Genomic DNA, 15,241 nt, shown 5'->3' on the forward strand with positions numbered 1-15,241 from the left:
TAAGGGACGAGTGAAACGCAACAACGCATGTCGCTCGAAAACTACAATTAGCAATAATCCATGTATCTCACCAAATGTTGCAATCTTGATCTCGTCTTGCGCCGTGATCATATTCTTGAGTGCCGTGATAACATCCAACCGCTTTTGTCATAGAAACATAAAGATAACAAGGAAACAATATGAGGGAATGCGCTGAGGCAAAACGGCGTACTAGCGAGACCAATATCTCCAATAAGATTTTTGGATAATGAAGTTGTTTGGCGACATGTAATGAGTAGCCATATTGAGGCACGTTATCACTGTTTTACATAAGTTGTTAAATCCTCTGAATTTGGATAACCTTGCCTAAACCTTTCATAGAAACAAAGTCAATCAGCAGACAGTAAAATCAATTTAATAAAACATATTCTAAAGATGTTTCTATGCTGGTACAATGATGTACTTACAGCACGCCATTTCTGTACATCCCCATCTACCATCCATACAAGTGCTGAAACAATAATAACAAAAGCATTAACATGCATGTCCAGTGTTATGTAAAGTTATCATGATAATCCTAAAGAACAGACCTCTCCCCGATATAAGTTTCAAATGGTCTTAACAAGTAATGCAGTGACGAGATTAGTAAGCGTTTGAGACATAAATCCAGTGCTTTGCATTGTTCCACTGAGAACTATCGGAGTTAACTGTATAACAGCATTGATAACCATTTACAGTATTTTCTAGCTGAGTTTATAGGAAGTACAGATATACCACTACCCCAGCGTTTGTTGATTGTTATTTAGTTTTCAAGCAAAATATTGCATTTATTTGGATACTTGTGGGCACATGCAATCCTTGCTTATTTCATGGTGTGTTGACTTTTCGTCAGCTCAAACTCTAACAATTCAGATTGTTGCATTCTATCTTATGTGAGCATCAGGGAAGAAACGCAACAAAGAAGCAAACCAACCGATCAATGAACTGAAAAATAAATAAAAAAGTAGGAGTAATATCACGTTAAGTCTTACACCTTGAAACAGGTGAAACGAACTGAAAGGTTCAAGACAGTAAACTTCATAGCTTAGGAAGAAACTGACAAAGACTCAATCAGAATGCCGTTGAGCGTCAATACTAACCAAGCGTTACAGTCCTCCTGCCTCCCGCATGCCTCGTGGACGGTCATGATATATATCACGAACCTGTGTTTATTATAATTCAAAGGCAAAAATATATTTGACTCTCAGGAGCGAAATCTAAAACCCCGCATATCAAATTATTTCGACAGGTAAAAATTACGCATACTTTCATGAAAATAAAACTAATTACCTAGAGGTTAAAGGTTAAGAATTGTGGCAGTGTACCACATATAACTCACCAGGTGTTACAGTCCTCTTGTCTGGTGCTGCCAGGTGGGTATGAAACACCTCCATGTTCACAGTTTCCTGAGATAGAAATTCCTATGGTTACTTTCTTCCTAAGTGATCGTACCATCGATTTTTCCTGAGTAACGACAGCATTTTGGCCAAAATTTCACCAGGTCCATGGCATTTTATAACCGATTTGATCTTGTTTGAAAACAAGTCATGCCCGTTTTGTTTTGACACTCAGGTTCGTACTATATGTTGAAATTGGCTTTCTGAGTCTCTTGGGACAACTAATGCAATATCAAATTATTTCGCAAGTTGTAATGGAATCTTTTTATGGCTTTTTAGAAGTAGCTATTAAGTAACGGCAATAAAAATGATGACATTACCTGTGTGACATGCCATCTCCGTGCATGTCCACGCACCATTATTGCAATAACTATAAAAGACAAAGAATGTTTAGTGGATAAAACTTCATCCGTAGAACAAACGAGATTTTGGACATGGCGTTTTCTATTTGCAAATTTAATTTGTAGCTTTTTTCGTCAAGTCTCATAAATCTCATCTCTGTTTGTGTCTGTCTCTCTTTACATCCGACATCTTATCCTTCCGGTTGTTTGTCTATCTGTCTGTCTGTCTGTCTGTCTGTCTGTCTGTCTGTCTCAGACTGTTTGTCAGCTCTCTCTCTCTCTCTCTCTCTCTCTCTCTCTCTCTCTCTCTCTCTCTCTCTCTCTCTCTGGATAAAAATAACCAGTCACCAGTCCTAATGCTTTTGGTTTGTCCACTTCACTCTTTAATTTCATCTTCCGCTTTTTGACTACTTGCGTCTGCGTTGTAATTGTGCTCGTGTCTTGTATAATACTTTTCCTAGTTTACCTCACTCAGTAACGAGTTTTGTAAGACACTTATCTTATTTGATTTTCTTACCACTGGTTGCAGTCCTGTGGTCTCATTGAACCATGGTTGTATTGTGTTCCCTCATGTGAACATCCAGCAGCTATGTAAAAAGAATCACAGAAGTCAGAACAAATTACTGAATACAAAAATTGATTGAGTCGGTAATTTCAATCGTGACTAGTGACTTTTATCCAAGAACTAATTCACAATCATGTTATGTCATCTAATCGGGGCAGAACGTTTGGTCGTTAGTATTATCATTCGATATTTCATGGAGATGGAACTTGAATATTTTTCGAGTATCAATATAGAACAATTCTACTAGATATTTTGCAATGACAATATCTTCAGGAACTCACTTGTGCTTATTTCACAGTTTCTACCAGTGAATCCTCCCTGACAAACACAGGCGTAGTTATCTCCAAACCCGTAGCATTGTCCGCCATTTTGGCATGGATTGTTAGTGACGCATATCCCTTGAGCTGAGGAAGGAAACAGGAAAATGAATCATTGCTTCTCTTTGCCATACATTGCGCGAGTTGGAAAGTGGGCATATGTTCTCCGTCAACTCCAAAGTCTTCCCGTTAAAGAATGTAACATCATCGAAGTTGTTGAAATATGAACATTGTACACTTATTTGCGCGGCATTGCATTCGTAATGTTGCTTTTGGCGATGTTGAGATCTAACACCCCTGCATAGGCAGCGTCAGTTTACAAAGCACAGTCTCTCTCTCTCTCTCTCTCTCTCTCTCTCTCTCTCTCTCTCTCTCTCTCTCTCTCCTCTCTCTCTCTCTCTCTCTCTCTCTCTCTCTCTCTCTCTCTCTCTCTCTCTGCCCGTACCTGTCAAATGACCCCTTACTGAGGATGAAATTTGGAACGCTTCATCAGCTACTTCTTTTATTTATAAATAAGTGGGATGAAACAACTAATACTATTCGTTTTTCCTACATGAAAGAATCGAAGGTGAAACTGTATATCTTATATTATGAAAGGAAGTGAGACAGTAACCACTCCAAAGTTAAAATGTCAACAGGGATTAAAGAATCGTCGGAAATACTATAAAATTCTTAAATTTTGTTAATCTTAGCCATCTACATCAAGCACCCTGAGGCCGATGCATTGTTATCGGAGTTTCGGTATTCGTCGTTGAGACAAGCAAAGTTCCAATAGGGCGCCATACCGTCTCTCAAAGTCTATTCGGTCATTACAAATTTACATATATCCACATATGGTAAAAGAGGCGTGCCTGCAATCTTTACCTGCAGAACGACGGTAGAAATACAGTATACAGTTTTGACGGTGCTTTTCATTTATGCCCCCTCCCAAAGTGATGAATGAAGGATAAGCTTTCATAGATATAAGTGAAAGAAATCTTTTAAGGTTTCATCTACGGGAATACTGAAATTGATGGTTGCCTATGGCTTACTCAATATTATTACGTTCTCTAATGGAAACTCTCCAAACGTTTAAAGTAGATCGCACTACATTTACAACTTTAAAGTATTAGTAAGTAAACAATAACTCTCTTGAATTCCTTTAGTCTATTCTCTGTAATGTATGAAGATGTTCAATTGCAATATATAATGATCATATACCAGGAATCAAATCGTTATCAAACCATCGATTGATATGAGTCAGAAAATGTTCAGCGATCTGACGATTATCATCGGCTGTGTCCGGGTGTAATGAGAGCCGTAGGGGGTGTTGTTTTATCTGGTGATTCCACGCGAAGAATCGTCTTTTGAAAAGGGGCCCTTCACTGAAACTCATCATTGCAGCGCCAGAAACCTTCCCTATCGTATGGTATGACAGCTCTGAACACCCTTGCTTTGTCAGAAGAGGCCATAGGGAATTCTTGGCAAATTTTACAGTGCATTGATTCCTGGAGCCAAGCGAAGTCACAGAGTTGCATTCATTTATCTTACCATCAACGGGTTCTCCACACCTTGTCCCAGTGTAACCATCGGCGCATAAACAAGTATAGCCACCGCCGGTGTTATCGACACATGTTGCTCCATAAAAACATGGATTCATGTGGCATCCGCCTGTAAGCATAGAACAATGGAAAATTTAATTTAATGCACAAGCTTTCCAATTTACAAGTATAGTGATTGCGCCATGGCCTTACAGAAAGTGGATCACTATTTTCAAGTTATCCAAGAAGAGCTATTTTAAAGTAAAATGAGTAAAAATTACTTTTATTCTCCTATGATCATAGTGAATATAGTTCCGTAAGACAAAATTTCAGGTGACACTTTTAGATATATGAAACTTATCAAGTTTGGACAAATGGGGAGATACGCCTAGATTACCGTATATTCATGTTTTACAGGCATTGAAACAGCGTCAGGGATTCACTGCATACACGATGTTTCCTGTATATGAAGGAATCTTGAGTATATGAATATCTAATCTACTAGTAAAAAATACATACGAAAGGCTCCTTATCATCAGGTAGTCAGAGTGATAGGAAGATATACACGCATCGACAAAATGGAAGTTTGGGCAGTTTAGAAAGTGATCTATTCATTCCGTATATTATAACACATAGACATCGGCCATAAGAGCTTGTTTCTAGGCAACACTGGTTCGTAAATTCTTACAGGATGTTATTTCTGTTGTAATTATACTAGATGTTAGGACTTAGGCCGATTTACAAGTAGGGTTTGTGAGCAAGGATTTAAAGACACATTTTACGAGTATTGATTTGGTAGAATGCAAGTGAGACAATCAAAATATCAATTTATGGCCTAGATGCACCTGCATCTAAGAAGGTTAATCAATAGAATGAATAAACTGTGTGAAGAAAAAAAACGTATCTTTTCTAATTATGCAAACTATTCCTCAGTAGGTTTTACGATGACGTTGCCGCCATATTTTACATATTCCAGGCTGTTAGTTTCTTATACGGTATTTACAGATCTATAAATTTGAAAGCGCTTTCAAACTTTTCATTCTACTCGCAAACACGGGAACATGCTACATGTAATTCATGAAGTTGAAATCAGAGCCGATGCATTACGATAGTTTGTATCCAGTTGATATTTTTGATGAAGTTATGCACAAGTCTGGATAGCTGAATGTGAGAGGAACAGTTGCACTTTGAACGATATGTTTGTCTGCTTTTTATCGGCATAAGGTAGTTCGCGCCTCGAAAATGAAAGGCTGAAACTTTTGCTTAACCTTTCACTTTTTTCAAAATCAATAATAAAAATCAGGGGTCACCGTGCAAACTTTGGCACTACAGTAACAAATTTAAAATGGCCGCCATCCCTGTGATATCTCAATGTGGTAAAATAAAATTCCCGATTTTCACAAAACTCTGCCGGCGAAAACTATTTATTCTATATCAGCTTCAAAATGAGCCCCGCACATGGTAGATCAGGAAAGAATATTGTAAAAGTTTGAGAGTCAGAATATCTGTCCCCGAGGCGCATTCTACCATACGAGGAGACACACAACGTTTAAAACAGTATCACTTGGGAGCGGAGCACTATCAGTTACTTTCACTCGTTTAATCTCGAAGCACGTACGACAAACGAGGTCGATCAACAAGTACCACTTGGAGTTTGGTCAATTGCCAGCAATAAAGTAGTACATGACGAATAGAACGGCCAAATGATTTGTGTGTCTACTTTCCTTACAATTCAAACAAACTGTTGTCGGGCGGGTAAATGTGGACAGAGCACAGGGTCATCGATGTTATCGAAGAAAAAGAAAGGCGACAAAAAGTCTTGAGTCAAAACGGCAGATATAAGTAGAGATATAAAGCATGATGGAATGATAGTGTTCTTACCTGGTGACTGAGTCAGAGACGGAGACACTAACAACGAGAGTACGAGCAGTATCTCTTTCATCTTCTTTCTACAAAATCCCTGAAAATAAATCCAATTTCGTGTGTAAATGGTTCAGTTGACTAGAACAAGACAAAAGTAAAAATATTCGAAAGAAAAAAAAATGCACTTGAGGTACACTCAATGCCCAATTTTCATAGTAGTTACTTAGATACCGTCTCCGTGTACTAGGCTCATTGGTATTCCAAGTGGGTTTTACCAGTCTCCAAGCGAAGATTAATGACCTGAACGTATTCGTCGAGTGTTTTCTTTTCAGGAGAGAAAGAAAAATTGATTAAAAAGAGTAGCCTGTATTTGCCCGGATTGTGATCAAACAAGAAATCTCGTCACGCAGCATTTTCATAACAGGGAATGCACACGGGAATTGGCGTGAAGTGTTCACTCTCAAAGTAATGACATCATGGCAGATAAACGGCACGGAGCCTCACCATTAATTTGCACGAATATACAGATCTATTTTTAGGCAAGATTACAGTGTGTTTCCTCATTTGCTTTTGTTTGGTGGTCATGGCGTCGTTTTGAATGCCTGATGTGTTTAGGTGTTGAACTTATGGTTAACTGATTGGAAATTTAAGCGATGAGGGAAATAGCAAGACCGTTCCTACAGACAAGGCCGGCCTTTTGAAAGCGTACAATGACTAGCAGAATAAGACATGTCAACAAGGGGTTTTATAAAGGGGGTCACCCTGACCTTATTTATTTCTTAAAACGTAATGTTGTTTGAAAAATCTCTCTTGATTTTTACGACATCAACACATCTTTTGTGATGGCTGCAGTTTGAGCAATTTATGTCTCTGTTTATACTATTATATAAATTGCATAAGCCTTAAAATTATTCTCCGTAGGTCCACTTTTTGGGGTAGAACGTGTCCTATAGAACTAACGAAGGTATATTTGAACCAAGTGATCAATTATAGCTATCAATTTCATATATTAGCTGCAGCTCTTTCCGACCTATTTTCCTTAATAACGATAAGCACGAAAATTACATTCGAATGAAATGATCATCTTTGAAACATGTGTAATCAGACTGACAGATTAGTTGTATGATGCACAATTTGGAATGATCAGCCATCACAACATTCTGGAGAGATTGACATATCAGTTCGAAATAAATTTAGGATTGGATATTTCAGAAAAGATCGCAGAGTTTTCATCTGAAGAGGGGAAAGTAAAAGTGCAACACCTAAAACCTTGCAAGTGGTTTTACTCATCTTCAGTTGATGCAGACAAACGCCAAATAATAACAAGGGGTAATGTCGACTGATAGATATACAAAGCTGCCGTAACATCTGTTTGGGATGTGTTGGTAGATGAAAAGGGATTTCAAAGGGTTTTGTTTGTTCACTCTAATAGCGTGACTCACTTGCGGGCGTCGACCCATGGTTGACTTTCATTTTACCCTGCCCCACCCTGTACTATAAACACAACAAGGGCTGGGAGGTTACAGCAGCTGAAAGGCAGCCATAGCTTATTTTTTTCCTTCTGATAATGTTTCATATCTGTACGGAAATGCTTGTCGCACCTATTTTGAGCTTCAAGCATTCTGCACAAAGAGCAAAATATGTTTTCTCCTTAAGCGTTCATATCCAAATAATACAGATTGTCAATGAGTAAGTAGAGTCTATAGTGTTTGTTGCACTTAACTCCTGGGAAGTTTTATTAAACTAATGACGTCAAGTTTGTGGAACAGTTGCTGGTTTTAATCGAGAACGGTATTCGAGGTGGTACATTTTTCCTCTATTTCTTCACCATCAGAAAATCGAAAGCAATCCGGAAGAGAACATTTTATTCGCCGGCAAAACAGAGGCTATACTTTTAAAGGGAAGAAATTCACCATCTCTGTAAATGGCGTCACAGAACGCTACATTTTAGTCGACCTCTTCATCAGCTAAATCAATTTAATATTGGCATCTTTTGTTTATTTATTTACCTAATTGTTAATTCATCTGTTTATCTGTTTTGTTTATTTATATGTTTCATCCTAGGGGCTCACAGCAATAGTCAACATTGATGAACAATGATGGAGAAATGGAATTATGAAAGAGAGACTTGCAGGATTTAATTTAAACTCTACTATCTATCAAATACGGTATCTATCAGTAATACAGTTAATACAAGTAAATGTCGAGTGAAAAAGACAAAAGTATATGAAAACATTACATTAAAAAATTATCACTACTTTCTACAGCTGCAATTAAAATTATTCGATAGAATTAGTTATTTTGAGACAAATTTCATCAAGATAATTCTCTGTGGTGTCACCAAGGTAAATTCATAATAGCTCGTTTCTTTCAATGGAGGCCTTTTTAGAGTTTATTTCATTATTCTGGGTCAATACTTCTTTACATGTTACTGTAATTGCATTATATACGGAACAGTCTCATGTGGACTGATTTCATAAAGATACTGAAAATTGGACGAGAAAAGCTTGTATGGCTTGTTTTGAGTCTCACGTGATAGAATGAGTATGGTATACAAACAAGCCTGTTAATGCACATTAGGAAGATTCTCCGAATGAGAAAGATTAGGAATTGTCAGGCAGGGGTACGAGTTTTTGTGCAAACCAAGCAATTGAGCGAATTGGGCTGATCGAAAGAACACCAGGCATCAACCGAGAAGTGGCACAGCAACAAACTGCAGTATTAAAGTGTAGTCATTCCGGGACCTCTGTAGTTTTTTTCTATGACGTCAACAGATTTGGTCGTATCCGTAAAGGTACAGGATTGCTGGATTGCCAAAATAGTCAACTTTGAGAAATTTAGCAGCTATTCAGCTACGAGGGTGTACAGCTCGACACTGAGCAGCAGTAACAGTTGGATTACCAAAATAGCCGACTTTGACAGATTTAGCAGCTATCCATGCAGGGTTTATAGCAATGACCAAAGGGATAATTAGCAGCTATTCAGCTACGAGGGTGTACAGCTCGACACTGAGGAGAATAAACAGCTATTCAGCAATAACAGTTGGATTATCAAAATAGCCGACTTTGATAGATTTAGCAGCTATCCATGCAGGGTTTATAGCAATGACCAAAGGGATTATTAGCAGCTATTCAGTTATTATGTTTCAGACCTCATGACTGAAATTTTAAAAGCTGCTTCAAGAATGTTGAGCAGCTGTTTCGCTATTCCGCTTTGATACCTAAAAGGCTAAATCCCTGGCTATTCAGCTATTTAAGCTAATTACCGTTTTTAGACTCTATAAGTCAATGTTGGCGGGCCATTATCTGGCTATCAACTACTTCTTATCCATTTTATTCACGCAAAAAGATTGTCATTTTTCCGTGATCATTCACACTTCCACACGCCAAATGGGGTGACATGCAATTCATAAGCGTATTTGCTGATGTTTTTACTACACGTCATATAACCCATACTTTCCTTAACAATATATATTTTCTATTTACGAATACGTAATTGTACAATCACACTTGCCACAACACTGTATTACAAGGTAATTGCGTTTCATTAAAAAGTCACTTTTATTTCGATAAACTGCTCTTCCATTTTCAAAATGAATTTACCTCTTGTCTGATATAGGACCTTTGCAATCAGTCATTCGTTTCTGTCACTGACATTAGTATCTGTTAATACCTGTAAAGTGGGCAATAAAAACATTACCAATTCTCAAATACAGTGTGATCTTTTGACTTAATCGATAACACCTCTTCTGTAGTAACTTATAAGAAAATAAACAAAATAATTACCACGTTTGCCATTTCCCCTGTAAAGCCCGCCCCGACATGTACGGTGTAATACACAATGCAGTTAGTTATTTCTAACGCAATCTGACTTTTGATATTACATTCTCGGCTCTGCCCATGTTCTCGCACATAATTCAACCTTTAACAACAGCAGATGTGACCTGCTAGCTCTAGGATGATTATTATCGTCCAAACGCTGATCTAACTTCCTTTGAAAGTACTTGTCAGTTTTGGTAAGTCTTCCAAAAGCAGTTTTTGTGTTCGGCCACCGACAGGCATGCATGTTTATTCTCTGAACAAAAGAAAATCCAAAACCTATACCACCGTTATTTAATCAAATCTTTGTATGAATGTCCGTGCATTCAATCACAGGAAACCTTTACAAACAGAGACAAATTGACCATAACTACTGTATGATTCAACCAGCCCTGTGACTTAATATTATTCTCTTGGTTCTGCAAATCGCAAGTTTCTCCTGATCATTTCATTTTACAACAACATCTTTCATACAAGTGAACGAAATCCTCACTACGTAAACTTCGTGAAGAAATGCCATGTGCCGTGGTTAGTAGAGATTTACGCCTGCATGAATGGAAACAATTCCCATATAAAACTCGATAATACCTTCTTTGTCCTACAATATTCATTCAGTATATTTTTGAGACGTTTTCTTAGACTATTTAAGTTAAATTCACGCTCGTAACTTCCTCAGAAAGTAGTTGTCAGGCCTTCTCAGATGTGTCCACTGCTGGTTAGGCGGTGGCCAACCAAAAACGGCTAATAGCGGTTAAAAACGGCTAATAGCTTGAGTAGTTCAATAGCCAGCCCTTCTCAAAAGTCACCACTGGGTAGGCTAATTGCTAGCTAAAAATTGCGAAGAGCGGTTAACAGCTTGAATAGTTGAATAGCCAGCTCTTCTCAAAAGTTGCCTCTGGGTTAACAGTTAGCCAGCAAATTGCTAAAAACAGCTAATAGCGCTTAAAACAGCTAATAGCTTGAATGCATGTAGCCGAATAGCTAGTCCTTCTCAGAAGTCACTCTGGTTAGTTGGTAGCCAGGTAATACCTCCCTAAGAACGACTAATAACAGCGAAAACGTCATGTGGAAATTCAGAATAGCTTGAATATCCAAGAAAGGCTAAAAGTAAGCTATTCATATGGCTAACTTAGCTATGTTAACCTCTTGGCTATATAGGGGAATATTCAGAAATCCAGTAATACCGCACGGTACACTACGTACCACATCTTAAATACATGGCTTGCAATGCAACTTTCAGGTTCAACAGGACAATGTTTAAATTCCTTTCTTCTGACCGCCAGTCAAGCCCGGTTAGCAAACTGTGCGAATATTGCCATATCGGTAATTCGTCAGTGCACTGTCTAAACGACGTATGTGTTTAGAGTTTCATTACTTTTTTGAAATATCTCTCTCACGTTTGCAGTTTGCATATTTGCAGTTTCTAAGATTTAGAAACTGAGGGAAATGTCCTATTTTCTAAACATGATGTCAATAGTCACTTTGACAACAAAAAAATAAAAAAAAAACGGTGGAAAGCAGTACCAGGTGTTAAAATTGACGGATGTGCCGTCCAGGTACAGGTGTCACCCTGTGTTAGTCACCTGACTGACCTTAACTACAGCATCGTCGATAAACACATCAAGGTATAACAAAGAGACAGCTTCAAAATAGAATTCTATCTACCTTATATCGTACAGGTGTCCGACAATATAATGGATTGCGATTGATTTAAAAATATGTCGATGAACTAAAATTAGTTAGAAGAGCTACACTGGGACATTATTCCGGACCAAGCTGAAAAAAGCGACAGTTAACTTTTAATTTTATTCCATGTTTACACATTACTTTTTTGCATCCGTTTCAAAATATAATTTCTGGATCAACATTAGGAGGAGAGCAAGACTAGTATAACTCAATAGGTTCGTATATCAGATTATGTGGAATTTCCATTTAAGGCAGGCAGTGACGATTATGTTGCATTCAAACTGTGAGTCACTCGTTGGATGCTATGTGACACCTTCACAGAACTGATAAGCCCAGTAGAATGAAAGTTTGAATGTAAAAAAATTAATTCTGTACTCATGAGAATTAAAGTGAACATATATTTACAATTACATGTTAATGATAAATGTAGAGCAGACTTCTGCAATAAAATCAAAGATAAAATCCTGCATCTGCAATCTCATTCCGAGTGTAAAAATTTAAAATGTTTCCATTAACGCGTGTTGGCCCCTCCTTTAAATCATGAAATGTAAATATATTTGTTGATTTACAAACACCGTCTTAAATAAAGACAGTTACTTTCAGCACTTTGTAATTACTATATTTCAATTTACTAAACGTCTTCTATATGTTGATGGTCTAGACCTTCCAAAATTGGGGCATATATGATCAAGATATAACTGTTGAAGCAATATGTATGTATAAATAGCATAATAGTCAAGTCATTTTAATACCAAAAGTTAGAGAAAGGTAGAAAATTATAGAAATATTGGTTACTTGACTGAGATAAATATTATATGTCTAATTACAGCAGATACTCGCTGAAACTGGTGTTTTTACAGATTGAATAGCATGAATTTCACATACTTCTTGCCCTTTACATGCGTGTGTTGTCGGATTTTGTTTTCATTCAATCTCAAAATTGTTCCAAAATCGAGGGATTCGTTGTACTTCTGATATGTTTTTTTTCAAGTTCTGTGCAACCACTGAAGTCCGTTCTGTCAGTTAGAAATCTACTGCAGCGGTATAACGAGTCCTGGGTTCCGTGACAGACGGCTTTGTAAGGTCGAAGCGGGCAATTCAGATTCAGATGAAAGAATTCAATAAGTGATTGCCTGAGTAAAATTATACAAGGGACATGAAACTTTGCGGACATCCTTGTTCATATCCGTATGTGTAATCCAGGCGCGCGATCGTCTCGGTCGAATGCTACTGTGACGATAACTGCATAGTCAACAAGGGCACTGACATGCATGAGTTGACGTTGTATAATTACTTGAATTATATTCAATCGAAACCAGAAGAGAAACACGCATATCGGGCAACCGCGCAGGTTATCGGGCGAATATACACAATGGCGAAGATCCCAATGATCATGGACGTTAAAATCTTAGCTCTGTGATATGTTGTGATATGGACTGCTCGAACGGAGCCATATAATCGATGAGTCGTCGACTGTGTTCAACGTCAAACGTAAATTTGCGAGAAGCCGAAACATAATTTGTCAAGTCTGTTAGCATAGAACAAAATCTTCTCTACACGGACTGTTCAAAATTTCAGATTGGATTTCGCAAAAATAATTAAATTAGAGCTCTAGAGTTTGTTCAATGTGTTTGTATGTTCAACAGGTTCGTCGGACAGTTTCTTGCAGAATTAAGACATTTCTATACTATGTCAATCGTTGAAAGGTTATTACGTTTATAATATAAAGTGGAAACAAGTGACTTGCAGGGGTAAATGGCAAAATCACCATTTTATCATACGACACCTAAAGACACTTTGCATACGTCGCAATAACAATCCTAGTATGAGACTTGAGAAAATTGAAAAGGCCTTCGGATTTTGAAGCGAAGCGGAAACCCGCCGCTTTTCAATAAATTTCCTGGACAGACAGGCGACATTACGTCATTGCCTCAAAGAAACGAAGGCAATAGAAGGAAACGTCATTTCGTTATTTTTTCTGCTCTCTTGTACATTACAAATTTATTTAGGCACTAGGGCTTGGAGGAAATCAAGTTTACGACGAGCTTATATTTAAACACTCAGTGAACGAAATCTTGAAATAATATCCTATCAGACATATATAAAAAATCCTTTACTCCGATACGGATTTTATGTCCATGAGTGTACGTTCTTGATGTAAAATCAGGTCATAAAACACTGTCCACTTTTTCAGTGTATGAAAACAACACGAAAACACAACAACGATCATAACCCCACTCATAGAAGTGCCTTGTCGTTGTTTTATCGTCATAAGTGTTTTATTGAATTTGGTTCAGGCGGGTTATTTTCCAGTAACCGCGGTTCAGATGTCTCCGTTGTGCCGTGACAGCGTAAAAAAACACATTCAATATATACCATATTAGGTAACAGCTGACGATGAACACGTAAACCACTGCAGATATCGATTAGTGTCTATCGATTCGCCTGTTGACCGTTAATGAAGACAACCTGGTATAGGGGGGTCTAATAAGTTGGTGAGCGACCTTCGCAGAGCGGAGGAGTGAAAAACAGCCAGATGAGGTTTGGCGTCTTTACCGATACAGTATCGCTGTTAGCTTAATGTCTGACTCTGTAACTACATCTTCTAGTATTGTTCTTACAAACAACAGAACTAATGACGTCATCTCTATTACCTTCAAACGAGTCTCTTAAAATGGGTACTCGGGGCGGTGGAAGTCGGTGGCCATGTATAGATGATGGTCGGGCGCAGGGGGCGATTGAAAATTCGAGGTGAAAGCGGTTGTTGCATTGTGTTGTAAATAAGAAGGACCATGTAGGTGGAACAAAGCTCAGTGCATAAAGCGAGTGCCTATTATGTCGACGAAAGAAATCCTTGATCTACCTGTGTGATCGGTCAAACCGTTTGGAAATCTATCGCTTGCTGAAAATAACACCGAAAATTCGAAAATTTACTTACCGTTATGAACGTTCCAGATATCGTTCACTCTCGGGGTGAGCTTCTCACGTATTTGAACCGCAAAAACACAATGATTTTGGTGTCCCTAAAGGTTGCCACTGGTTTTAAGTCGAGAATAGAGTACACATAGTCTGTAATGCATTGAGGTCAACGTGTGGGTCACGTGACAACCGCAACCTGGTACATTTGTTATGCTAATCAGAGAAAGTGATCTCACCAACAAGCGCGGCAAGTGACTGTACGTTAGGGAAATTCAGAACTTGAATAGACTTGAATAGTCTTTCGAATTGTATAAGTAGACTGATTGATTGCGCTTTCCCCGAGCTCATACCTTAAGCACAATTATTTTATATTCCACAGATTTTATCATAAACAATTTACTGGGAAACATGAAAGATACCGTGAGAGTAATAAATTTGCCCCGGAGTTATCCGAAATAAAATTATCGTGGTCTGTTGCACACCACGATTAGCTCGAACAGTTGATTTGTCAGAACTCTATATTTTCTACGGAACGTGCTAATTTGGGGTCAACATTGCTCTAGAGTACAGTCGCAAACAAGGTCATTTAACGTGCTATTTACTGCAGAATGACTGTTCAGCGGCCAACTGGAACCGAATTTGATGGAACGGTGCCGTTCTCCCGGAACACATCAATGTGCGGGGTGGTACTCATCGCGGATGATAGACAAATACTATTTTAACACAATCCCTCTAAAATCATCTTACAGACGAAAAACTATATCCGACAATCTGATGTGGGTGTTTTTATATCATTT

The 15,241-nt window shown here is 38.1% G+C and overlaps 1 protein-coding gene across 11 annotated transcripts in view; it reads right to left on the bottom strand.

Annotated features, from left to right (window-relative positions):
• LOC139150104 (neurogenic locus notch homolog protein 1-like) overlaps nucleotides 1-14,633 on the bottom strand; it is a 56,969-nt gene extending 42,336 nt beyond the window's left edge. For all 11 annotated transcript variants that reach the window (XM_070722270.1, XM_070722264.1, XM_070722269.1 and 8 more), the window contains exons 1-9: nucleotides 14,464-14,633; nucleotides 6,040-6,118; nucleotides 4,169-4,288; nucleotides 2,603-2,725; nucleotides 2,274-2,343; nucleotides 1,736-1,785; nucleotides 1,358-1,424; nucleotides 447-490; nucleotides 72-141 (exon numbers count right to left, since the gene is read on the bottom strand). In XM_070722270.1, coding sequence (XP_070578371.1) covers nucleotides 72-141; nucleotides 447-490; nucleotides 1,358-1,424; nucleotides 1,736-1,785; nucleotides 2,274-2,343; nucleotides 2,603-2,725; nucleotides 4,169-4,288; nucleotides 6,040-6,100 — 605 coding nt within the window. In that variant the 5' untranslated portion in view covers nucleotides 6,101-6,118; nucleotides 14,464-14,633. The remainder of the gene's footprint in view (nucleotides 1-71; nucleotides 142-446; nucleotides 491-1,357; nucleotides 1,425-1,735; nucleotides 1,786-2,273; nucleotides 2,344-2,602; nucleotides 2,726-4,168; nucleotides 4,289-6,039; nucleotides 6,119-14,463) is intronic.
• Nucleotides 14,634-15,241: the final 608 nt, after the last annotated feature.

The sequence above is a fragment of the Ptychodera flava genome, chromosome 14, assembly GCF_041260155.1.
Source record: "Ptychodera flava strain L36383 chromosome 14, AS_Pfla_20210202, whole genome shotgun sequence".
NCBI lineage: Eukaryota > Metazoa > Hemichordata > Enteropneusta > Ptychoderidae > Ptychodera > Ptychodera flava.